The following is a 22974-nucleotide window of genomic DNA, read 5'->3' on the forward strand; positions in this document are numbered from 1 at the left end:
CCCTGAGCTTTGACAATGTCCCACGTTCCTCAGCAAATTGTATACATTTTTATCCACCTGTTTTTAAAAATGGTCGAAAATGTGACTATAAAGGCACAGTCTGAGGCACTCAAACAAATATTTTACAGTGATAGCTACTTTAAGATATTGCTCTTCTGTGGTTGTATTTAGGACAATTTTTTAGTAAGCAGAAATGTATATTCATTAATCCTGTCAGAGGCAAATAAATAAATCACTAATAACACTAACTGATCCAACAACATACCCAACAACACAATTATCAGAATTATGGAGAAGTATTGAGAGGTATTGATAAAAGTTCCAAGTATTAAACTGCACTAGTATCAATATATATATATTTTTTTAAGAGAATCTGACATCTGTTTGCGAAGGCTCTCTTTAATAGACTCAGTACAGTAATATATGCACCCATCTACTGTATCTACTGTATTTTCCCTCTCTCTCTCTGCCTCTATCACCAACAGATGAATACTGTGCATGTGCACACACCCAGACTCACACATTGTGCCATACTTTTGAACAGGTTTTCTCTCTGTCTCTCTACAGTATGGTAATTTTCTACTGTTCAGTTTCTGGCACCTCTCCAGTGGTAATCACTAAGGGGAAATCACCCCTTGAAACACTTGTGAGTGTTTGGCCCTTAATTCATATTGCATGAAATGAGCATGCAGCTTTGTTCACAGAGAAAATAAATGCCATGCCTTCAGTAGAGCTTGTCTAATACAGCCCACAGATGGGAGCTCGAATAACTAATGCCAGAGCCCAGAGAATAGAACAGCTATAAAATGGGACCTGTACCTGATCTGACAGTTATTTTCAGATTGAGAGATCTACTGACATGTCATATTCCATATATGGAGAGGTAAAAGCACTGCTTCACCAGCTGATAATACTTGCAAATTACTTATTTCATCCTCAACACTAGCATTGATTGCTGCATGATGAATGTAAGCCTAATATATATCCACCTGAAAGCTATCTACCTGTTTAACTGCTAAATGTTTAATTTACCTTTCTTAACTATTTTCCATCTGCTGTTTGGTCCTGAGCATGTAGTATGCAGTGGGTTTAAACATTGACTGTATGAAATGTATAACAGCAATGTTATACATATCAATAAAAGGAGACATGCAGGGGAAACCCAGAAAACCCTCAAGGGGCTTGACAAGCGAGGTTCCCCATGACACTATCAATCAGTGCATACAGTCTCTTATCATTGATTAGAAAAAACAGTTATGAAATTGTTTAGAAATATATAACATATAGGCCAAAATAAAAAAATATTAATAAGAAAGGACAGGCAGATGACCACAAAGAAGTTATGTAAAGAAAAGGAAGAGAATTGTAAAAAGAAAAGAAAAAAGCTGGAGCTAAGGAGCAGAAGTAAGGTGTGAATCTGACTCAGATTATGGCAACGCCTTGCATACAGCATGTCTCTCACTTGGTGCCCGCCCTTAATTATGAGTAACTTTAACCATAATAAATTGTAAATTAATGTGTTACATAAAAACTCACTTCCTGTACAGTTCTCAGGAATGTTGAAATTAGCTCTACAGACCAAAAACTGTTTTTTGTATCAGGCTGTAAACATGTTTATATCTGCTATAAGGTTGGCATTTTAACACAGGAATCTATGGACATTTACTCTGTTTTGGAATAGATAATAATTGGATACTACAGTGAAGCTTATTACATATTTACGGAAATATTTACTGTTGAAAACTGCTATTTATAATGAGGGTGTCATCTGACTGACAATAAGCTAATTTTCACAGTGATGTGTCACACTAAAACAATAATGACTGATGATAAATTCAAAACATTTACAAAACCAAATAATGTTGTAATTTCAAGGCTGCGGGAGTTGTTTTCCATGTTGTTTTAATTCTGTCAGCAAATGACAGCTATTTTAAATGCTGTCGGCAACACTGGAAATCCCCAGTAAAATGTGAAATGTTTCTAGGCATGCACTGCCCGTGTCGTCATGTGACTCCTGTCATAGAAACATACTGGTGATGAATGAGATCTCCAAGTGCATCAGGGGGAAAATAAACTAATTGTATTTTCCTTCCTCACACCATTGACTAAGCTTATCTGGTAAAATTTAGGTCATTTGTATAAGTAGGTTATCACTTTCCTCAATTATTTTGTCTTTCTTCTTCTGCAACTGTATCACTGTGGCACCATCCATCTCCCAACACATTCCAATGAGACAATCAACACATCCACTCAATCTGTCAGGCAAACACAGAGGCAGCTGGAGCAGTATCAGCATCGCACCTGAATACGAAGCTTCCTCCTGGTGAGCCTGAAATACCACAAGGCGCATGTGTCACTGGCACTGGAGCGAGTGGGTGTAATCATACTGGAATGAAGGAAGAACTTAAGGCATGTCAGCTGCATTCACAACAAGCAGGATAACATCCTCCTCCACCAGCAACCCAAAAGAAACCTGGTACAGAAGGCTGCTTCTCCTCTCAGGTTGCAAAGAAAGAACTTTTAAAACCACACGTTTTATCACAGCAAAGAGAGGAAGCAAACTTTAAAAGACATATCATAGAATTATTCCAAGATTACATTATACCTTCTATTAGGAGATGTGAAATCTAAAAAAAATTGTTGGTTATCGTTAGCCAAAACTAATGTATGGATCCACATGCAGAACATCTACAGGCCCAACGGAAAATTAAGATATATGTATTGCCATCGATCAAAGGTGTGAATCATGGTTAAATAATAAGTTTGATGTCCATATTTCCTCGTGTGTGCGGTTCCAAATCAATAACCCACTGATTAGGGCTGCACAATATGAGGAAAATACCAAAAATTACTTAAATTAAAAAAAAGAAGAAAGGAAGTTGTTTCCAACATTTTTTAGGTTGGAAATTAAACTAAACACAAAAGGCATTAGTAAAAAAGAATTTCGGTTACATCTTAAAGTATCGTTTTTTTCTACTGATACACTCTTTAACTCTTTGAAACCTGACCAAATTCGCTTAATTTTTCCATTAAAAAAATATGGGAGGAAGGCATTGTGCAACGAAAGAAGAAATGACTCCAACATGAGCAGGAAATTTGTAAAAAAGTACAGTTAAATGAGCAAAACATTGAAAAAGACAATTAACAAAAACTTAAAGAAATTATCTGGAAAAAGTAAGTAAAAAAAAAAAAAAGAATTATTATAAATTTGTTAAATACCTTTTAATATGCAATTATGATAATTATATATATAGTTTTTCCCTAACTTTTTCTTTTTTTCCTAGACATTTTTCCCTAACTTTTTGAAAATAATTTCCTAAATCTACTCATTTCTTGCAATTTGTGAAGCATTTATTACCACGGCGCATTTTGACTTTTTCCCCATGTTTTTGAAAGAAATCACACTAATTTGTTCAGGGCTCAAGGTTAAAATAATTGTAAAAGGCATCTGAAAGCAGCACAAGTAAAGTGATGTCACTCCAGGTTTCAAAGGGTTAAACTAACTCAAAAAATTTCTGACTGCAGTATCGCAATCTTTCGCAACGTGTTTATTGTGCAAGTTGACATTGGGATGAGGATTAAAAAAACAAACAAAAACACTAAAAACGCAATATATTGTGCAGCCCTACCACTGATGAGATAATGTAATCGTGAAAGCCACTGAGAGCTGCAACAACACCAAACAGATGCTTGCCCTCCAGAGTTAAGGGTACAGTACATCAGGATTGATCTAAGATGGCTGAGATGCTGTAATAATGATAGTGATGCCCTTGTTGAGGCGGCGCAACCTCGTGTGGTAACGTTTCAACATCGTTGGCACACATCCATCAAAACCATCAGAAAGAGCAACTATTCCCACAGCTGTAAGAATTGCTATGGTCTTCAGCAGCAGGTTTAATGTTAAGGCAAAATGTTATGTGAATGCAGTAATATGTACCTATAAGGTATCACCAGTAAAATATAAAAATCTCCAAGATATACTATAAAGGCTACAACTGCTGCACGTGCAGATTAAAAGTTTATTTGCATTAGTGAGATTTATTCTATAACCAGGGGCATAGGTTTAATGGGTTAAATGGAGGTCTTTTGCAACTTTAATGTTTTTATAGGGGGACACAAATGCACGTTGTAAGTAACTATATCTAGGTCTACATAGCTATCTAATTCCAACACGAGTGATACAAAAATGCATTTTAAAGTTCATTTACCACTAATGAGAGGCTTTAGCAGTCTGGGTTTGACAAATCAAGTCAGTATCTGTCAAACTGAGTTTCCTTGCTGAGCTGTGGCAGTGGAAAACACCCTAAGAGTTGTATGTAGATGAAGGTAACCACTTGATTTAACTAACTCAGATTGCTGAGGCCTCATATAAGCCTTAACTGAACTTTTTTTCGCAGATAACAAGGATGCTGGATTTTGTCAGTTATTTCTCACAGCGTAGTAGTAAAGGATTACTTCAGGGCCAGAAAAAGACAGGAGAGTGATTTTAGCAACTTACAATTCTTTTAATTTATATGACACAGCATGTTGTATTGAGGTAGACTTTTAAAAAATCTAACCTCAAAAACTACTGATATTAAATTATCTTACGTGACAGTATTACATGCTTCAGCTGTTAGTTATAAAGATAATTGGAGTGTAAAGGGCAACAGTGGCACCAGACTAAAGGAATTCACCTGTTAAACCTGAATTGTGACCTACATTGTATTTTCTCCTTGTCCCTCCTTTATTAGCTCAGTGTCACTTTAATGATACTTAACAACAACAAAGCAAACACGCAAGTGTAAATGTTCCTGTGTGTGGTTAGAGAAACAGGATGAACATGCACAAACTCTTCTACTACTCTGCTGTAAGTCCAACATTACAGTATAATGGTCCATCTCTCTGAGGTCCAGCAGCTGAGTGAGATTGTGAATAAGAGAGAAAGCTCCTGCTTAACAGTCAAAACCCCCCAAAAAGCCCCAGACTGTCTCCCTTTCAGAGCAGAGTGAAACAGGCAGCTGTAGCCAAGTCATAGGAAGGCAGGCGAAACAAAAAGCAGACACTGAACGCGGGAATGTTTGGTTGTGCCAGGTACAGTGCAGTAACTCTACAGGGAGAATGGCCAGATCTCTGTTGTTTCCCTGAGCTGTGGACAGTACTGAGTAGATGCCATCATAGTGTCCAATCAACAGTCTGACTTCGTCTTTCTGCTGAAACTCGTTAATTACTTTATAGATGGGCCAAGTTCCCAAAATAAGTCATTTGTACTCATTGGGAAACAAATACCACCACCCATTCATTATAATGAAATGATGGCTAAAAAATTACATCTCTCTAGATAAGAGCCTGACCAATTTATGGGTTTACTGATATTATTGGCCGATATTAGCCTTTCATGGACATATCGGAGCGCATCTGCATTGGCTTATATTTTTTCCAATAAGCGCTGGTAAGAAAACTTTCTTTTTACAGACCATATAATGCAGAAAACGATGTTTCATTATGATGATTCATTATATAGTTTATCCGTCAGATTGCACTCCCACTCCATTGTTCATACTACTTTTAGCACTCTGGTGCACATATAGCAGCAAAAGTGCCAAAAACTGCAGTACCTCCAATGGCCACTTGAGGCTGATTCCAAAAGTATTCAATTTTATTTTATTTAAGTGAGTCAATCCTCATAAACACCATCTTAAAATGCTCAACTTTACAGCAGAAACAAGCATGTGTACAGTCTGGCATAGAAAGTTTCAGTCTCTATAGATAATTTCAACATTCATGACAACTGCAAGAGGGGCAAATGTTTTGAAGAGTTGGGCATTCAGTTTTTCCAGTGAGTGCATTTTGTTTTTATGGTTTTAAGCCTTTTTTTTGTTAGTGAAAAATGGCATGTGCATAACCACAGATAACCATAGACTGTGATGCAGCTAGCAGCTAGTGTCAGGGTTATCTCCACAGCGTCCCTCAGGTGCAGATAGCATTAGTTTAAATTGGCCCAAGTTTGAGATTTCTGTATGGCTGGGCAGAAATCTGAGACTCTATAAATTAATGGACATAGCCACCCTGACATCATGCATTGGTTTTGAAACACTGGGTTTTGCAATTTGATTGTTGCCATCTTAGATTTTTGCAAAAGTGACTATATTTTCGACGACACTGTGGATTGATAAGCTTCTAGTGACCATACAATACCTTACCTTTTGGAAGAATCATTTTCATTTGACAAAGATAGCCAAACATTTTAAAGTTTAAATATTGTTTAAACACATGCAGCTATAGAAAAACATTGCTTCAATTAACTAGTCTATAACTGTCAGAAACTGTTTAATGAAAGAAGAAAGATGACAAATCTGACAAGCTCTCCGTATTTCACAGTTTTCAGTAATTTCAGTTGGTACCAAAAATGTATTGAGGTTTAAAATCCCATACTGTTTGTCTTTGCGATTTCTACTGCAGATCCAACATAGTGGAGGTTAATGGTTACTCTGAATGATCCACAGAAGATGCTGTGAAATAGTTGTCTGTGGGACTAGAGGGCATTTATTAATGAAAACTTTTCACAATTATAATCCATTTGTAATGAAGACATCTATTCTACAAACATAATTTCAAACACCTCCATTGTATTGTTGGCAGGAGACTTAAAGTTATATCTAAAAATCTTGACAAGTGAAACCAAAACTATCTGCATGATTAGACGTAACCTAAGGTAAGAGAGGAAGGAGAATGTTGTAGTATATTCTGTGTGTAATTTGAGAAAGCTGACCCCTTAACATCCCTTCAATTATGACTTTCTTTCTCTCTCCTACTGAAAACAGAAATCATATTACACTTCCTGCCAAACACGTTTACCCGTTTTGCAGCGTCAGGCAAGTAAATGATCTTTCCAAAGAGGCTCTGAATGATATTATATCTTTTTCTTTGAGCTGTCACTTGATCCCTGGATGCCTCCTTTTACCTGCTGGGTCGGTGTGACACTGCATGCATGCTGAGTGCAACAACAGGGAATCCATGGGATGGTCCTTTATGGATTCAAAGAACTGCCTGACAGGTTCACAAATCATTTAGTTTTTTTTTTCCCCACAGCAGAGCAGGAGATGCCCAGTAAATGTGGGTTTTCTAGGTCACCATCATATGATTAATTATACATTTTAAAGGCTAAAACATGTGAGAACATTACTGGGTGTATCTGGGATTTGAACATACTGTAGACACATACTTTTTCCACCCCAAAAGGCAGTGGATAGAGTGAATAAAATATACAATACATCCAATTACATCCAATGTGTAAGCTGTAGTATCTTTGTGGCATATTTAACAGAAGATTGGTTTTAGTGCAACAAATGCTATTAATTCAAGAGGTAATTTTAAAGCAGACCCAATTAAGATAAAGCTATCTAATAATTTATTTGAGTTAATAATTTTAAAATGTTATCACAGAATTAACATTTGCACTGCAGAGAAAATGGATGCATTAACTAAAAAAACAAGCTGAATAAAAATAATTTGAATTGCTAAAATAATATTTATGAAGGTCACTGCATTAAAATCCTCCGGACCATTTGGGAAATCTAAAAAAAGGTTGACTTCCAGCTTTCTTTTCACTGTTTTCTTAACAGATATTTTGTTTCTGTTTACTCTGCCTTTTGGTCGTTTGGGTTATGAATTAAGTTATCAACAAAGTCATTAGTGTTTAAAGTCACAGTTGGCAGCACCCCTTTTCTGAATCAGAGATTCTGCTGATGTAAAAGTGTTTGTGGATGCATGTGCGTGTGTTTGCGAGAGAATAAAAGTGTTATGTAAAAAGGGCCCGGAATAACCCCCCCAAACCAACACACGCACGCGCGCGCACACACACACACACACACACACACACACACACACACACACAAACACACACTCTTCACTCTATTTGAGCCAACTATGCATGGCCTACTTTGGGAACCTTTCAAGCTGAACAATTAACATTTTTTGAGCATTTCTTCCTTTATGGCATCGTTTCCAGAGAGGAACTGACAAGACAAACATGGGGGCTTAAACGTAAGCACTTTGGCATGAATACTTGGGCAAACTCTAATTAAACATGAATGATAAAGGCATGCCTTGTTTGCTCAGTCAAGTATATCAGGATACAAGAGGAAGACAATAATACGCTGGGAGAGTGAGTGGAGATGGGTTCTCTCTGCTTCCTCTTCACCAAAAATGAAATATAGATCTCATTGCTTTTTATAGCTCTGACTGAATAATGTCTGATGAGTGAATTAGACAACTGCCTGCATTTAGCTCTACAAACAATTCTTTTTTATTTATGACAATAATGATAGGCTCTTATGACCAGTTAATGTTTGTAATTTGTGATTTAATATGTACATATTTCCCTGTAGTCACTCTATATTACTGATACCAGCATGTTGCTATATCATCTCAGATGATGGGGCATTACGTTCAGCTCCTCCTCACAAAACCTCATGACTCAGGAGATCTTTAAGTCGACTTGTGAGAGATCTTTAAGACAGCAAAGTGCTGCCATTCAGCTACATTATATCATACAACAGCACACTATAAAATCCAGGCATTTATCACCAAACAGACGCATACACAATTCTTTGTTGCAGCTCTGGTATTTAGATTCTGCCTCCTTTATGCAGTTTAATGACCTCAACAACAGAAGGGAATGTCAGCGGTAGGTAACGGAGAGTAGATCTCCAACTGCAGGACTGGCCTTGCGGAAATCTGGCCCTCTGTCACCAGACTGTGTTTCAGGAAGAAGTTCACATGAGGACAAGACAAGCATTCAAATCCCAGGAGCCCCGGCCAGCAGTAACCACACTTTTATTGGGGTGTCAAGTCCGGCCTAGAATGTGTGCTGTTGTTGTTGTTGTCGTTGGCGGCGGCCGTGTTGTGCGCTTGTGTGTGTGTGCGTGTGTGTGCATGGCTCTGCGTGGGAGAGGCAGAGTGGAGACTTTTAACATGGTTTCTTTTCTGTGCAACAAAAGCATCCGATCATTGTGCCACACAATGTTCTTTTAAAAAGATTACATCCACTGTAGGCATTTACTCCTACGCTCTAATAGCGGAAGGTAAAAAACATTTCCATTCATAAAGCTGGAACAGAGAGCTGGCTTCACTGTGTCCTCTTGGCTATACCTTCTCAGGTGGAAATGTTGGATAGTAAGATCAGATCTGTGACGACTTTGCGTTTTGTATTGAAGCTTTTCCTCTCCTTGTTTTTGTTAAAAGATAAGAAAATAAAATCTGACAACTATGACATTAAAATCAGCCAAAACTTTGAGCCACTGTTGTTGAACTCCTCCAGCAGGATTAAAAAAAAAAAAGAATTTTGGTGAGCATCTGACACAGAAAACAACAGTATTGTGGTGCGTAACAGAGCTCACAGCAAAACCAAATCTGCTCTAAAAGCCAAAATGCTGATAGTGACCTTTACTTTTCCCTTAAAACTGCATAAATAGATTTTTTTGGCCAGTGGAACAAGCTGTAAAACAAAACATTGACATATTATCACCTTATAAAGTTGTTGTGGTGAACTTGTTAGCAAAAATTGCCTGTTTACTCATCCAGCAGACAGAGCTCCTTTTTGGCCTCCACCAACTCCTTAATTATAATATTCAAGGTCCAGTGTGTAGAATTCAGGGGATATATTGGCAGAAATGCAGTATGATACCTATGTTTTCTTTAGTGTATCGTCACCTGAAAATAGGAATTGTTTTATTTTCGTTACCTTAGAATGAGCCGTTTATATCTACATACAGAGTAGGTCCTCTTCATAGATGTATAATTATAACTATATACCAGATGTCAAGATGTTGCCTGCTCATCCAGGGGAGGTGCTCGCCTGACACATACGCCAAAAGTTCTTAGCTTTGTGGCTGTACTTCTGCAGTATATGACTCATTGAATATGCGCAGTAGCATTGACTTTTCTCTTTACCAGGAAAGTTTTCAACAATTATAAAACCTCCATGGATCAAAAAATCACAACAGAAAGAGTCATAATTGGCCTATTTTGCAGTTGGAGGTGTCTTGTCAGCAGTTTTACAGAGGTCTCTTTTGTAATAGTGGTCTATGAGGAAAATGCTTTTTGGGCTGGAGGGGTTTTTTTCGCTGCAATATCGCAAGTAACCATTGGGAGAAATTAGCTGCAAGGCTGAGCTGCTTTACTGGGGGCCTGGTCCTCTTCCATAGTGCTGTCATGTTGCAACTCCATGTTTCCATAGTAACCAAGAACGGACAAACCAAACACTAGCTCTAGATAGGGCCATTTGCCTTTTTTTTGTGTGTATTTTTTTTGCATTTTTTGCATTAGACATGGTAGTTCTTCTACACACTTGACACAGTCTCCAGTACCTCTTCTTTGCCTCGCTAGTTGCTACATGCCAGTAAATCCTACACACTGGACCTTTAATACAACAAAATGTCTTAAATCATATCATCTAATTTTGTAAGATCTGTGTACCTTCAACAGCAGTCGTTGAATGAGTATTTTAGTAAATGGGAGGGTCTCATCAATGATTGTAACTAAATAGAGGAAGGCCGAATTACCAATTAATGTTGTTTTGATTTTTTTTGCAGCATGGCCCTTAAACATGTAAACTAATTCCAATATGAAGCTATGAATCTGCAAGTGGTCTACTAACTCCCTTTTTCAAGAAATTTCTAAGCACCGTTTAAGTCTTTCTCTCTTCTAGTAAGTCTTTACCTTGCCACCAAAGTCTAAAATGCTTCAAAAGGAGCCTTTATTGACACCAAGCATTCATTTTAAAGGATAAAAACATATATCATCATCATAAAAATCATAGAACCAGCAGACAGAAGAATTTCTCCAGTCAGACCAGCTCATTCTACTCAAACCTTGAAAACAGTCTCACCACTCTGCTCTCCACAGCCTCCAATCCACCCACACCAGCGAGTGATTGGCTGCCCAGCAGATAAAAAAGAACTGGATTCTTGTAGGCTTTATGTATTATAATATTTTTTATCCATTCAGGTGTTTTATTCATTTAGATTTTTTCCAGTCTGTGTTCTTTTTTTTCCTTCTTTTTTTGCCATGCCAATTCACACAAGAGGGGAAAGATTGAAAACATAAATAATAATTTCGTTCAGCTATTTGTCTATTTTTAAGAGAAATGGTTTCAGGCAGTGGGGCTGTTCAGGTGCTTCAAGGCTGTCCTTGGACATGACAAATCCTATTATACTAAAAATGTATTTTCAATGCTTAATCAGTATACAAGTACTTTTCTTCCCTCCGTGAGCCAGACAGTGTCACGCTCCTCTCTTTAAACTGATTCACAGACTGAAATTCTACAAGTTTCCATGCTCGATGTGAAAACATGGCTAATATGTGCTTAGGAGAACAAGCTGATTTTCATCACTAGCTGTTGGACTGGACTGTCGTACTAAAAGACAAAGTTTGAACTGCCAAAGACATTTATTCATGTGCTATGACAGCAGTTCAGAAGACATTTTTAGTCCATGAAAAGCATGTATAATGTGAAAAATGTTACTTTGATCATTTTCAGATTGCTAGAATGTGTGTTGTATGGTCCTAACTGTCCATTTGAAAGCCATTATTGCCTATTTTGTCTTGCCAAATCCTGCAACTAATATGGTGCTTGACAAAGATTTTGATCAATCGCCCCAATTAAATTAAATTTTCTTAATGTCACACAGTTCTACTGTAGGGTACCTTAACATTGTGCTTGAGTAGAACTGCAACAACATAACTGATTACTTGTCAGCTACTAAATTAATAGACAACTGATATCATAATTGCGTAATTGGTCTGAGTAATTTTTTTAAACAAAAAGGTCAAAATTCTCTAGTTCCAGCTTCTGAAACATAGGGGTAGATTGAAAAGAGCGCTTTTATGTTGACAGAGTTCAAGGTATTTACACCATAAAAGGCACAAATTGAGGCGTAAAAAAAAAATTCTACAACGCAGGAGATTAGGTGTTTGATGCCCTCATTTTTTAGTTTTGTGAAAAAAAAAAAGATTGACATTTTTCACCATTTTCTGACCTTTTATAGACCAAACATCTAATGGATTAATTGAGAAAATGGTCAACAGACTAAGTGACCATGAAAATGCTTGTTAGCTGCAGTCCTATTGCTGAGTGCTGTCCTTTCTACATTATATATTTTATTGAGAATAACTGTTGGCTGAGATGAGCTACATCCCTAGTATCCTTCAGTGGGCTTTCAATTATCTTACAGTGTTTTAGTCGCTCTGAAAAACATGAACATTTCGACCAGTGTCCTCACAAACCACCACACTGTCTGAATTAATCATAAAATGCCATTTGAGACACATTGAAAAAATTAAATAAATACATATCTTCCTTTGAAATAAGTCTACACTACAATCTGAGGAATGTACAGTATACTGTGAGCACATGATGACTTTAATCTTCAAATGGTTGAACCCAATTATTCAGTAAATGTGGACAGCCCCTGCTATTCACGCTGCATTATTCTTTATCAATATACGGGCTGAAAGCTGCATACATTCAGTAACAAAAGAAAATGATTTATTATGTTTGTCAAACACTCTTGCAGAATGGCCACCATATTAATATGTCTTGCTTAAGAGTGTATGAAATGACTCATACTCAATACTGTGAGGTCTGCACTCCATATATCAACAAGAATTTCTACACACTCAAAAGAGTAAGCTAAAGAAGTTCTTGTGTGTTTTTCTAAAGCCACCTGGCATTCATTTAATTGCATTGAGTCAAGGAAGTTAATGAATAAAGATGGACGAATAGTAAAAATGTGATCGTTACTTGAAGTTTGTCAGCATATGTGCTTTAAACTTCAGCATAGTAAAACGATTAATACAAAATAAAACAAATATAAAGTTTCGACAGTACACATGAGAATGCACATAATTAATACACTTGCATGCACCATAAGATGACATCTTTGCCAGATTAGTGTCGACACCTGAGACCCACAGCCATTCCCCAACACCCTCACCTGTAACATCTTTTTCATAAGCCAAACAAGCAGCTACTTGCTTTATATAGACAGGAACCCATAATGCACTGGGAGCCCCTGTGCATGCCTGGTGTTGGGATTTAATTGGATATTAGTATCCAGCAGTGTCTGAATTAATCAAATCATTTCCATCCATTAATTTAGTGGAGGAACATACAATTAAAGCCTTATTAGTGTGCTCTCAGGAGTATGCCTTTTCATCCCTCTACAGAACATTGAGGGTTGGCCGGAGTCCAGTGCAAAGCATTCTCCTCGCTCCAATCTGGTGCTTCCTTATGATGGACACTGTGTTGATCTACAGGCTGCAAGCTTAAAGCCAGGGAAATATCAGCCCATAGCAAAGTGCCACTTTCCCCATTGCCATAGAAAAGCTAACAAAAATGTAATGAGAGCTTATCTAAATGAAGAAAAAAACACATTGTTGGCTTCTATTTTGAGTCTTTACCATTTGTCAGATTATGAAATTATTAGGTCAGGGGGCTGACAACTTTTAGAGTAATTCTATTTGGTGAAACATTACTGTGAAAACCAGCACAAAAATGCCCTAAATAGGGTGAAAAGAGATTTGGAGATTTACGCAGCAAGCAAACATAATCCAGAGCACAAATGTAGGTCATTTTATGATAATTTCCATATTTTCATATTTCATACAAATCAGACTTATTTCATAACTATGGTGCACAGCTTATTAAATAGTCTTCCAGAGCATAAATACAGGAATTTAACTTTTCTGTGATAAAAGAATTTCAGCACCCAAACCTCTAATCACGTACGATACACCGTTCTGGCCGCCGAGTTTGTCTCAGCATTAAGTTTAAATCAAACATCACATAAATACAACAATTCTGGTTAGGGCGACTCATTTTTTTCCCCCTCCTTCCTCCTCTCTTGTGAATCTGAGTTAAAACGTTTTCGCACAAAGTAATCCAGACTGCTCAGATGAGCAGCCATTTTTAATTAAAACCATTTACAGAGGAAACCAAAGTGAGAAAAAAAAGAGCCAAGGGATTTTACACTCTGTCATCCAAGGCTTCAGCGGATCAAAGAGTTTTAGTTGTGCTTTTTAATGGTTACGTAACATTTTTGCCTATGAAATATTGGGCCTGGGCACTATGTAGTCAGACCAAGGCTCGACAGTACCACAGATTTCCTGCAGTGCATTTTCACATTTTAGGCAGGATACAATAAGCCCATGTTTATGTCTAAGTATAGCTGTCAATCAATACAATACTACTGGTGTAACAAGACACTGAAAGTGGGCAGAAACCTCTGAAAAATGTTAGATTTTTGCATTCTACCTGAGACTGTTCTGTGAATACTGTATGCGTGTATGCACAGTAATTGTATGTATGTATGTATGTATGTATATGTGTGTTTGTGTCTTTCTGCTTTCTTGCCTGCCTGGCTGGCTGCCATGTGGCCCGCCTCTTACTGTCATCCTGTCTGACATTAGGGCTAAGCTGGATCTCATTAGGACCAAGGTGGCAGTGATCCCGTCAACATCGCTTTGGCTCCTGCCATATGGGTCGCCTCCAAGGTAACGGGGCTGTATCAGTCTCCTCAGAGCTGCGAGCGTTGTTATAGCACGCACGCGCGCAAACACACACACACACACACACACACACACACACACACACACACACACAAAGGCAGGGTATCGTCTCTCTAGCCGAGCATGCACTGTACATATAAAGCTGAATAAACATGTCAAACAGAGAAGACGTGAAAAACACTGATGATAAGATAATCAGGTCAGATCTGTGGGTGAGATGCACTGTGACTACATACACACACACGCATACACAACATGCTTACTTAACATGTTTTCCACAGAAATACAAATCATTAACAATTCAATCGATCTACATTTTTTTATGAGCTAAGAATTAGGAAAAATTTTCAGGAATTCATCTACTCACAGTTAATCAGTTCTTCACGTTATTAGATATATAGCTGTGTGTAACCAAATCAAACCACTCATTTTACAGCAAAACAGTATTTTTCTCATTTTTGTTGACTAAAAAAGTTATGATGGATGCATCAACTCCTAACTTTTAAGTCACCACAGAAAAATGTGTTATTGATCACCAAGCCAAATTTGAATAATTAAAAAAATCGCCAAGTATGTAAAATCAGGTTTCATAATTGTTAAAACGGAGCAGTATTCTCTGCTCTAAAACGCTGGGGACATTTACACTGAAGGAGTTGTAAAGACCCAACAGGTACCTTTTATTCGTTTTAGCCGAATGAGCTACCCATCCGCCGGCAGGTACTGCTCACAGCTTTGGGTGTGTGCTTTGTGCCAAAGTTAGCTACTATTAGTGGCTGAATAAGAGTCTGTTGCCACACAGCAACTCTCTCGTTCTTCGGTTCAGGGTGTGTATGTTACTGTGCTATTGGTTAAGCTGCTGAGAGCAGTTTGCATCTGCGTGCTGGCTCACTCTTTGGCTCGGGAGACATGAGTACTTTGTGCCTCTAAGTTAGCTGCTAACTAGAGTCTGTGGCTTCGATATTATATTTTATATAGTAAGGAAAGGATTATGTTAAGGATGACTTGAGTGCATCTGTAAGCAAGCTTTTAGGCCCATCAAAAAGATCTGGACCAGAAATGGTAACAAAATAAAATAGTTTAATGGTCTAACTCCACAATCCAGCACTACATATTTCCCCATGTTTTCCACAAGTATTTTTTTTAACATTTATGATATGTTCAGGAAATCACGGATTATGTTTTACTCAGAGTTTAATATTTAGTGCAATAACCATCATTATTCTCAAAGTTTTACATTGAATTTGCAAGCTACGGTGAATCAGTTTGCAGTTAATGACCAGAGTGAATAGACAGTGATTATGTAACAGATAAACCGACTTCTCCCCAGTCCCTTCCTCCAAACTTCTCCCTCCAATCTGAACGACAACAGCTGAAGAAAATGAAAATAGACAACTGAAAATAGCAGAACAATCAGTGAGATCTGTGAAATTTGGTTTCTGCAAATTCAATCAGGAAAGCTTTTGATCTAATAAATCTAAATTTTGAGATTCTGTGCAACATCACTGCCCCAAAGTCCTTCTGGAACTGTCATGGTCAAGTCACGGTTTGACATAGCAGAGCAATGTACATCATCATCCCAGCTGCAGCTAAAATGCTGTACTTCTCTTACAGTGAGCAAGTAAACAGGAAGTCATTTATGACTTGGTTTAGTGCTTCTTTGCACAAGCTCATAAAAAGTGTGAATTTATAACATCCCATGCATAAAGAGAGGATAGCAATGTACTTTATAAGAACACCAGTGGACACTTAATGCTGTTTACATACAGGGAAATCATATCACACCAGGTTTCCCAAAACCACAAACGTTTCCTCTGATTTACTGCAAATAAAGACCAGCACCTCTAACAGTAAGGAGATTCTACATACTTCTGTGTTTTCAACAATGATACCTTTTGTTTCATGGTCTCGATAATGGCTTTGATATCCACTGTCATTAACAGTGTCAATGATAATTTACTTCCTTCGGCTTCACATGCAATTAGGACACCCGAGCATACTGGAAGTACAACAACTGTGTCAAAGTTTCACTTTGCCAGATTGGCGGCTATTATAGATTTTTTTCCCCTTTGGCCTGTTTGTTTTGTTTCAGCCCCCGCCCTCACAAACGCAACTGTTTATTTCATCAGTTTGGCAACAAAAGCATGTGATCAATCATTCATAATTTATGACGCTGCCAGTGGCTCAGGGCCCATAAAAACAGATATTTGCATTACACTGAGTCTTAGCTGGACCTCCCGATAACAGACCAATAAATTTTGTTGTTGTTGTACATACACAAGGGCCCCCGATAAGAGGTAAACTTTGCCTCTGTGTTACAGTACAACACAGTGCAGTGCTAGCAGGGATGATGTTGTGATCACATGCTACTATAACAATGACCTGGACCCCGTCCTTTAATTCCTGTTCCCCCAGCCAGCGTCCCGCTGCCTTTCCCAAGCCCTGCTGTTATTATTTCTGCACTGTTCAAAGCAAACGCCCTAAGTCCCTTGTGCAATATGAGTCTGACTGTAACAAACTGGCGCTCCATCTATCTGATCCTCTAGAGAGGCACGCTATTATACAGGTATACTGACACACAAACAAAAAATCATTATTTAGGAAATATGAAAACTGCTTTTCTCTGTAAAGCTGAACTTGTGATGCAATGAAAGGCACACATACAGACTACATAGAGACGTTTCCTTACCTTGACATGCTGTCTGTGATGCAGTTCTGCCCCAGGTATCCCTCACCTCTGGCTGACAATGACCCCTGTGACATGCCCGGTCGAGATTTCCACGACTCCATTAACGCCGTTACGGGCGAAATTAGATTCAACAAAGGGTTGGACTGGTCTCTCACATCATGCCGCGTGAAAGACATTGTTCCTTGCGCTCCAATCTGGTAATGGAATGAATGTCCACCGGAATTAACTCCAACAATGGCCGATGTGGGCATGCTGTTATTCTCTTGGTAATAGCTGCCATCAGTGGTCTCCTGCTTAACCCCTTTAGACAGGACATTGTTGGAGAACACATCGGGCTCATAGTTCCCATTCATAGAGGAGACAGGGGGTCCTAAGATACCAGAGAGACTGTATTCATCTATGTTATTCCTCAGGGACAAATAGGTGGTTTCGGATGCAGGAAAGAGACCAAGAGATGGCGATTGCTCACCGTAGGGCTGTTGGTTCATACATCCCTCATTTTTGTTTGGCTCACTCTTAATCTGTGTGATAAAAGGTGTGCTACTCGCATTACATTTGGAGCTGCCTAAACACATGCTCCTGAAGTCAGTTCCAGGCTCATTCTTAATGTATTTAACCATGCCCATCTGGTCTAAGCCCACGTTGAACACCTCCCCGTCTACCATCTCTACTTTGGGGAATTCAAAGTTCTTGAAGTCTGTGTCTCTGGTCAGACTTGCTGCTTCTGGGCTGTTGGTATCGTTCTGCACCAAACCCAGTCCACTAGCAGGACTGGACACAGGAAACCCACCTGAGGAGGGGTTCTGTGGGCTACTGACAGCCATAGTGCCCCCCGTGGCTGGACTGGAGATAGAGGGTCTTGCTGTGTTGCAGTTGTTGGTTGCACCGGTGCAGCTACCACCTGTGGGGCTTGAGACAGATGACCTAACATTGCAGGTGGTGCTGCAGGACGGAGGTGATCTCACACTACTCATACTCTGGGGGCTGGACATGGGGGACCTCATGACGTTGAGCGGGCTGGTGAGAGGTGGTGAGCCCACTGTGCTGGACTCCACGGGGCTACATGTGGCTGAATTCCTGCGCTTGATGTGGGCCAGAGTTGCAGCACAAGACGTCTGGCTGACAGGACTGCTGACGGACGAGCACACCGGTCCGAAACACGTAGGGGGACTGGTGGTTGAAGACACCATGTTGTTGCTGCCCCCGGGGCTGGAGATGGAGCTGGACGTCTGGGGGCTGCAGGACAGAGATGAGGCCAGCATTGAAGCTGAGCTAACCGGAGTCCCAGCGGTGCACTCTCTGGGAGTGGTGCTGGGCTGCGGGAAACCAAATGGCTTTAACTTGGGGTTCTTTGTGGAACCACACTGAGCCTCCTCTAGAGCCCGTCCGCACACTGGATACATCTTCCCAGGGCTGTTACTGCCCCCATGCTGGCTAAAGGCAAAGTCTGCCTCCCTGGCAGCATTCATGTACAGGCCCATAGACTCAGCCACAGTCTTGGAAAGCTCCTTGGAGTCCATTTCCTGCTTATGACCATGGACAGAGTTGTTGAAGTGTGGGAGAACAAATGGCTGGTTCTGGCTGAGCCGAAGCATTGGCTGCTCCTGCTTCTTTGTATTGTTGTCTTTACAGTCGGTGGCCGGGCTTCCAGCAGGGCAGCTGACATTGACTATGTCCATCAGGATATCACTGCTAGTCAAACTTGAATCCTCTGTGCTGCAGCAGTGCTCCATGGTGCCGGGGACCTGCGACCATCTGTTCTCTGTATCGCTTCCGTCAAAGAAACTTTGGTATCTTTTGGTCTCCATTGCTGGCTCATTGATTCACCTTAAAAAAAAAAACAGGAAAAAAAAGAATTCAATCAGAAAAGTTCACAATGCTGTTGTTACAAGCTGCACACAAGGCATTGGTTTAATGGTTATAGTTGAGTGACAGGTGTATTAAAGGTATTTCATTCATTCAGACAGTGATTACAGGTCTCATGTGAGGCTGAATTATGTATTCAGGCATATGCTAATGAATCTTAAATTTACAGTGTAAATATAGTCTTTTAGTTTTTGGATGGATGCCAAAGCAGAAAGTTCTGCTTCAGTGGATAAAAACCTAATGAGGCATAAAAGGTAGGGCAAAGGAAAAGGGCGGTGTGATGATGTATGAGTATTCTCTCTACACACAACATACAAGATTGAACTTATTTTGATATTATAATGACTTACTTTGAAAGAATACCAATCCAAAAACAAAAATTAGATGCTGTACAAACAGTATGTTAATATAAAGAAGTTCAAAGCAAGTCTGTACAGTATTTCCTCTCTCACTGATAACGCTCCTTATCGCTGCACTACAGGGGATGTACAGTCTGATAAGTTGTGGAAAACTGCATTGCAAGGGTTAACGTATCTATGTGACGTCGTCTGGGCTTTTTATTTAAATTCCCACCTCTGCTGCGCCTCTATTGGACAACTCAGCCAGAAGTCCACCAGCTTTATCAGACACATCCATGGATTGGTCGGAAAGCTGTCACTCAATAGTTATTGCTCTAGCAGCCACAACATAGCTGCGACATAACTTAAAATGTTGCTTTAGCGGCTGGATCCGTCATGTGCAAAAGCAACAAAAATACTGGAAATAATAACACACTTGACATAACAGGTTGCAATGATAGGGCATTGCTTTCAGTGATGTTTGAAGATTTATTTTCTGAGCACTACGGTGCACTGTGCGACGGGCTCACAGCTGTGGAGCAGCCGAGACATCTGAGTTAAAGTTATTCACATTGCCCGCAAAATATCCCATACACGTTACGTGCAGATCCACAAATATAAAAAAAAAATTTAAAAAAAAAAGAGATGTAAGAGTGATAATTCCTTCCTCTTGTCCTGCTGTGATTGCCCTGCCTCTGTAGGACATGCAACTCTCTGCATATCTCTCCATTTTGCGTTTGCGCAGAATAAATTCTAAAAGCCGATTTGTGGTACATTGTTGCTGTTAAAGTTATTATTAAAGTCATCTTAGTAATAGCTTTTGGAATGACACGACGTAGCGGGAGCAGAAGGAAGAAAATAATTATTATTTAAGTCGTATTTTTGGAAAGAATTTGAGAACACCAGATATTTCTCAGCACCTCTTGACAGGTGCGTAAAGCCAAATAAAATCTACTAAGAAAATGATTGTGGTTATTTCTGTTTGTGCATAAAGTGCGTAAACTTCTTGGCGACTTTTATTATGGAGCAGACTCCGTCAATGGCTAACGGTCCCGGTGTAAAGTTATTAGATTTGTCTCCCACAGCGAAACGGACCGAGGATGCATGCATTTAATCATCCGACTGAAGAGTGAGGAGTTTGCTTTCAGTATCACCCGAGAGCCAGCGCCAAATTAAAATGTACAGTCAAACACTGAGCTCCGTCCTTCCTTACCTTAATTACGACATTCAGAGTTGTCAGGTGGCCGTGTTGCTGGGCAGCGATAATCCAGAGGACAGAAAAAGACACGCAAAAAAAGCAAAGTCAATAAATATGAACAAACGTGTTCTGTCTACTCTTTCCAATACATAGTTGTCAGTTTGACAGCTAGACACACTGTGAGAAGTCTACTGCGTATTATCACGAGTAATCCTCCACAGCGAGCCGCTGCTCCTGACAGGACGAACGGCAGCGACGGGTCGGACGACAGCGGCAGATGATCTCACATTATGGCCGCAAATTTGCAGATTACCGATTCTGGGCCCGAGATAAAAAAAGAGTAATAAAAACAAACGAAGGAGTCGTTCGGACTCAGAGCGACGTCATTTGTGCACATGGACCCTCCTACTGCAACGAGTGCAACACAAACTCCGAGGAGGGGGGAGGAGGGGAGAGGGGAGGGGCTCAGCGCAGGTAGACAGAGCCGCCTGGAAATAGGGCACCGTGCTCAGCGCAGCCTTGCTGGAAATCAACTCGGAGGATAACAGCGAAGAGCAGGCGTTTTGATTTAATTAAAATATTCTCTGCAAGTTTGTTCAATTTCTCCGTCGATGTTAAATCTGTCCTCTTCCCTCATCATACTTTATGCTGCTTTCCCCCCTCCTCCTTTTCATCTTTTCTACTGCCACCTCTGAAAAGGTTGTCCATACGGAGCTCGTGCGTGTACGCGCATATAGATAAGAGGGGATAGAGCAGGAGCCTCCCCAGCCTCACTTTTACACTTCACACGGATCTTACAAGAGCCCTGCAAATATTGAGTGAGGAGTCATTCTTACTGTAGGAGAGAAATCGAGTCAGGATGTTGCCCTGTTACAATGTGACGGCTGCCTCCACTAGGTGGAGCAATATTTCTATTGCTTTTGGAAAAGCAGGTCTATTGAGTGGTCAAGATGTCAATTTTATTCACACCATGTCAAACTGTGATATTGTTCCTTAATTCACACCTCGAATGAAACAGGCTTCATGTGTTCAATATGGATTTTACATTTAGTTAAAATAGATTTATTCCCGTGCTGGTCAGCCAAACTTTAAGCTGTAGTTGTCTTGGCTTACAAACAGTAAAGCACCATCTTAAAAGAAACTGACATGTAGAGAGAGCTGTAAAAAAAAAAAAAAAATCAAATGAAATGCTTTAATATTCACAGACATATTTGGAATCTGTTATTAAAATTGAAGCAAAATACAATCTCGTGTATTATTTAAATATACAAGCATGTACCCAATGGTGGATCTTTCTAAATAAAAAATAAATAAAATTGACATTTGAAAAGAAGCAAAAATATAAAGAAAATTGTGGGGGCTAGTGTATGCGGAGAGTATCCGAATAAGAGAAAATGATCAAATGAACAGTCAAAAGCTATCGGGGACACAGTAAAAAACAATTCTCGCCCTGTTTGTTATTTATTAGGCTATTTGTGTTTGTTGGCCAAGTTGTTTATTTGAGTTTATTTCTCATCAGGTCTTGTTCTTTTTGTAAAAATAAATAAATAAATAAAAATAATTGATTTCTTTAATAAGAATGTGTTAGGTACAACACTGCACTGCATGCACCAAAATATCAGTGAAATAATAATGGATAGAAGAGATGAACACTTCCAGTTAATTCAAAAGCCATCACACACACAGTCAAATTGACATACTGTAACTTAGATTTGACAAGCTCTCTGATAATGCCCTTCGGTGTGCTCATGAGAACGTAGTGTGCCCATGTTTATCTGTGACACCACCAACAACCAGCTCTATCATGTGGATTAAGCTGTTATTTACATTTTACCGCCGATATGTCATGGCATCGATGTGAGTGTAGACTTTGGTTTCACTCCAGCAACATGCAATAATCAGTTTAATCTCTGGAGTTGTCAGTCAGTGGAGTCACTTTGTGTAGTGATTCAACGTGGCTGCGTAGAAGTGTGCATGCAGGATTTTAGGCTTTGAGAGTGGAGCGCTATACAGTGGTTTAAATGTTTCTCTTTATTGCTTGCCTGGGTTCTCCAAGCCAGCCTGTAGCCATTACCCAAGCGAGGCAGCAGCAGTTAGATTAGTCAAAGCCATCCAAGCAACACTGCCCACCTCCCTGATCTGCCTGTTAATCACCCATGAATGGGGGACCTGCTTTCAGAAAAAGCAGGAGAATTGAGATATAACCAATGTTTCCCACCCCCATTCATTCATGCAGCTCCCATTTGTCCATTGCACATAATGGGTGCCAGTCAAACACATCATGAGCAAATCTAATTTAGCTTTGCATCACAGATTTTTCCACAGTGACAGAGTCA

General features: G+C 39.4%; 1 protein-coding gene across 1 annotated transcript in view; it reads right to left on the reverse strand.

Annotated features, from left to right (window-relative positions):
* The window catches only part of nr3c2 (nuclear receptor subfamily 3, group C, member 2), a 91673-nt gene extending 70663 nt beyond the window's left edge, over positions 1-21010 (reverse strand). The window contains exons 1-2 of the mRNA XM_042484494.1: positions 20654-21010; positions 17237-19063 (exon numbers count right to left, since the gene is read on the reverse strand). Coding sequence (XP_042340428.1) covers positions 17237-19044 — 1808 coding nt within the window. The 5' untranslated portion in view covers positions 19045-19063; positions 20654-21010. The remainder of the gene's footprint in view (positions 1-17236; positions 19064-20653) is intronic.
* Between the last annotated feature and the right edge of the window lie 1964 nt (positions 21011-22974).

This window comes from Plectropomus leopardus, chromosome 4 (assembly GCF_008729295.1).
Source record: "Plectropomus leopardus isolate mb chromosome 4, YSFRI_Pleo_2.0, whole genome shotgun sequence".
In the NCBI taxonomy this organism is placed as follows: domain Eukaryota; kingdom Metazoa; phylum Chordata; class Actinopteri; order Perciformes; family Serranidae; genus Plectropomus; species Plectropomus leopardus.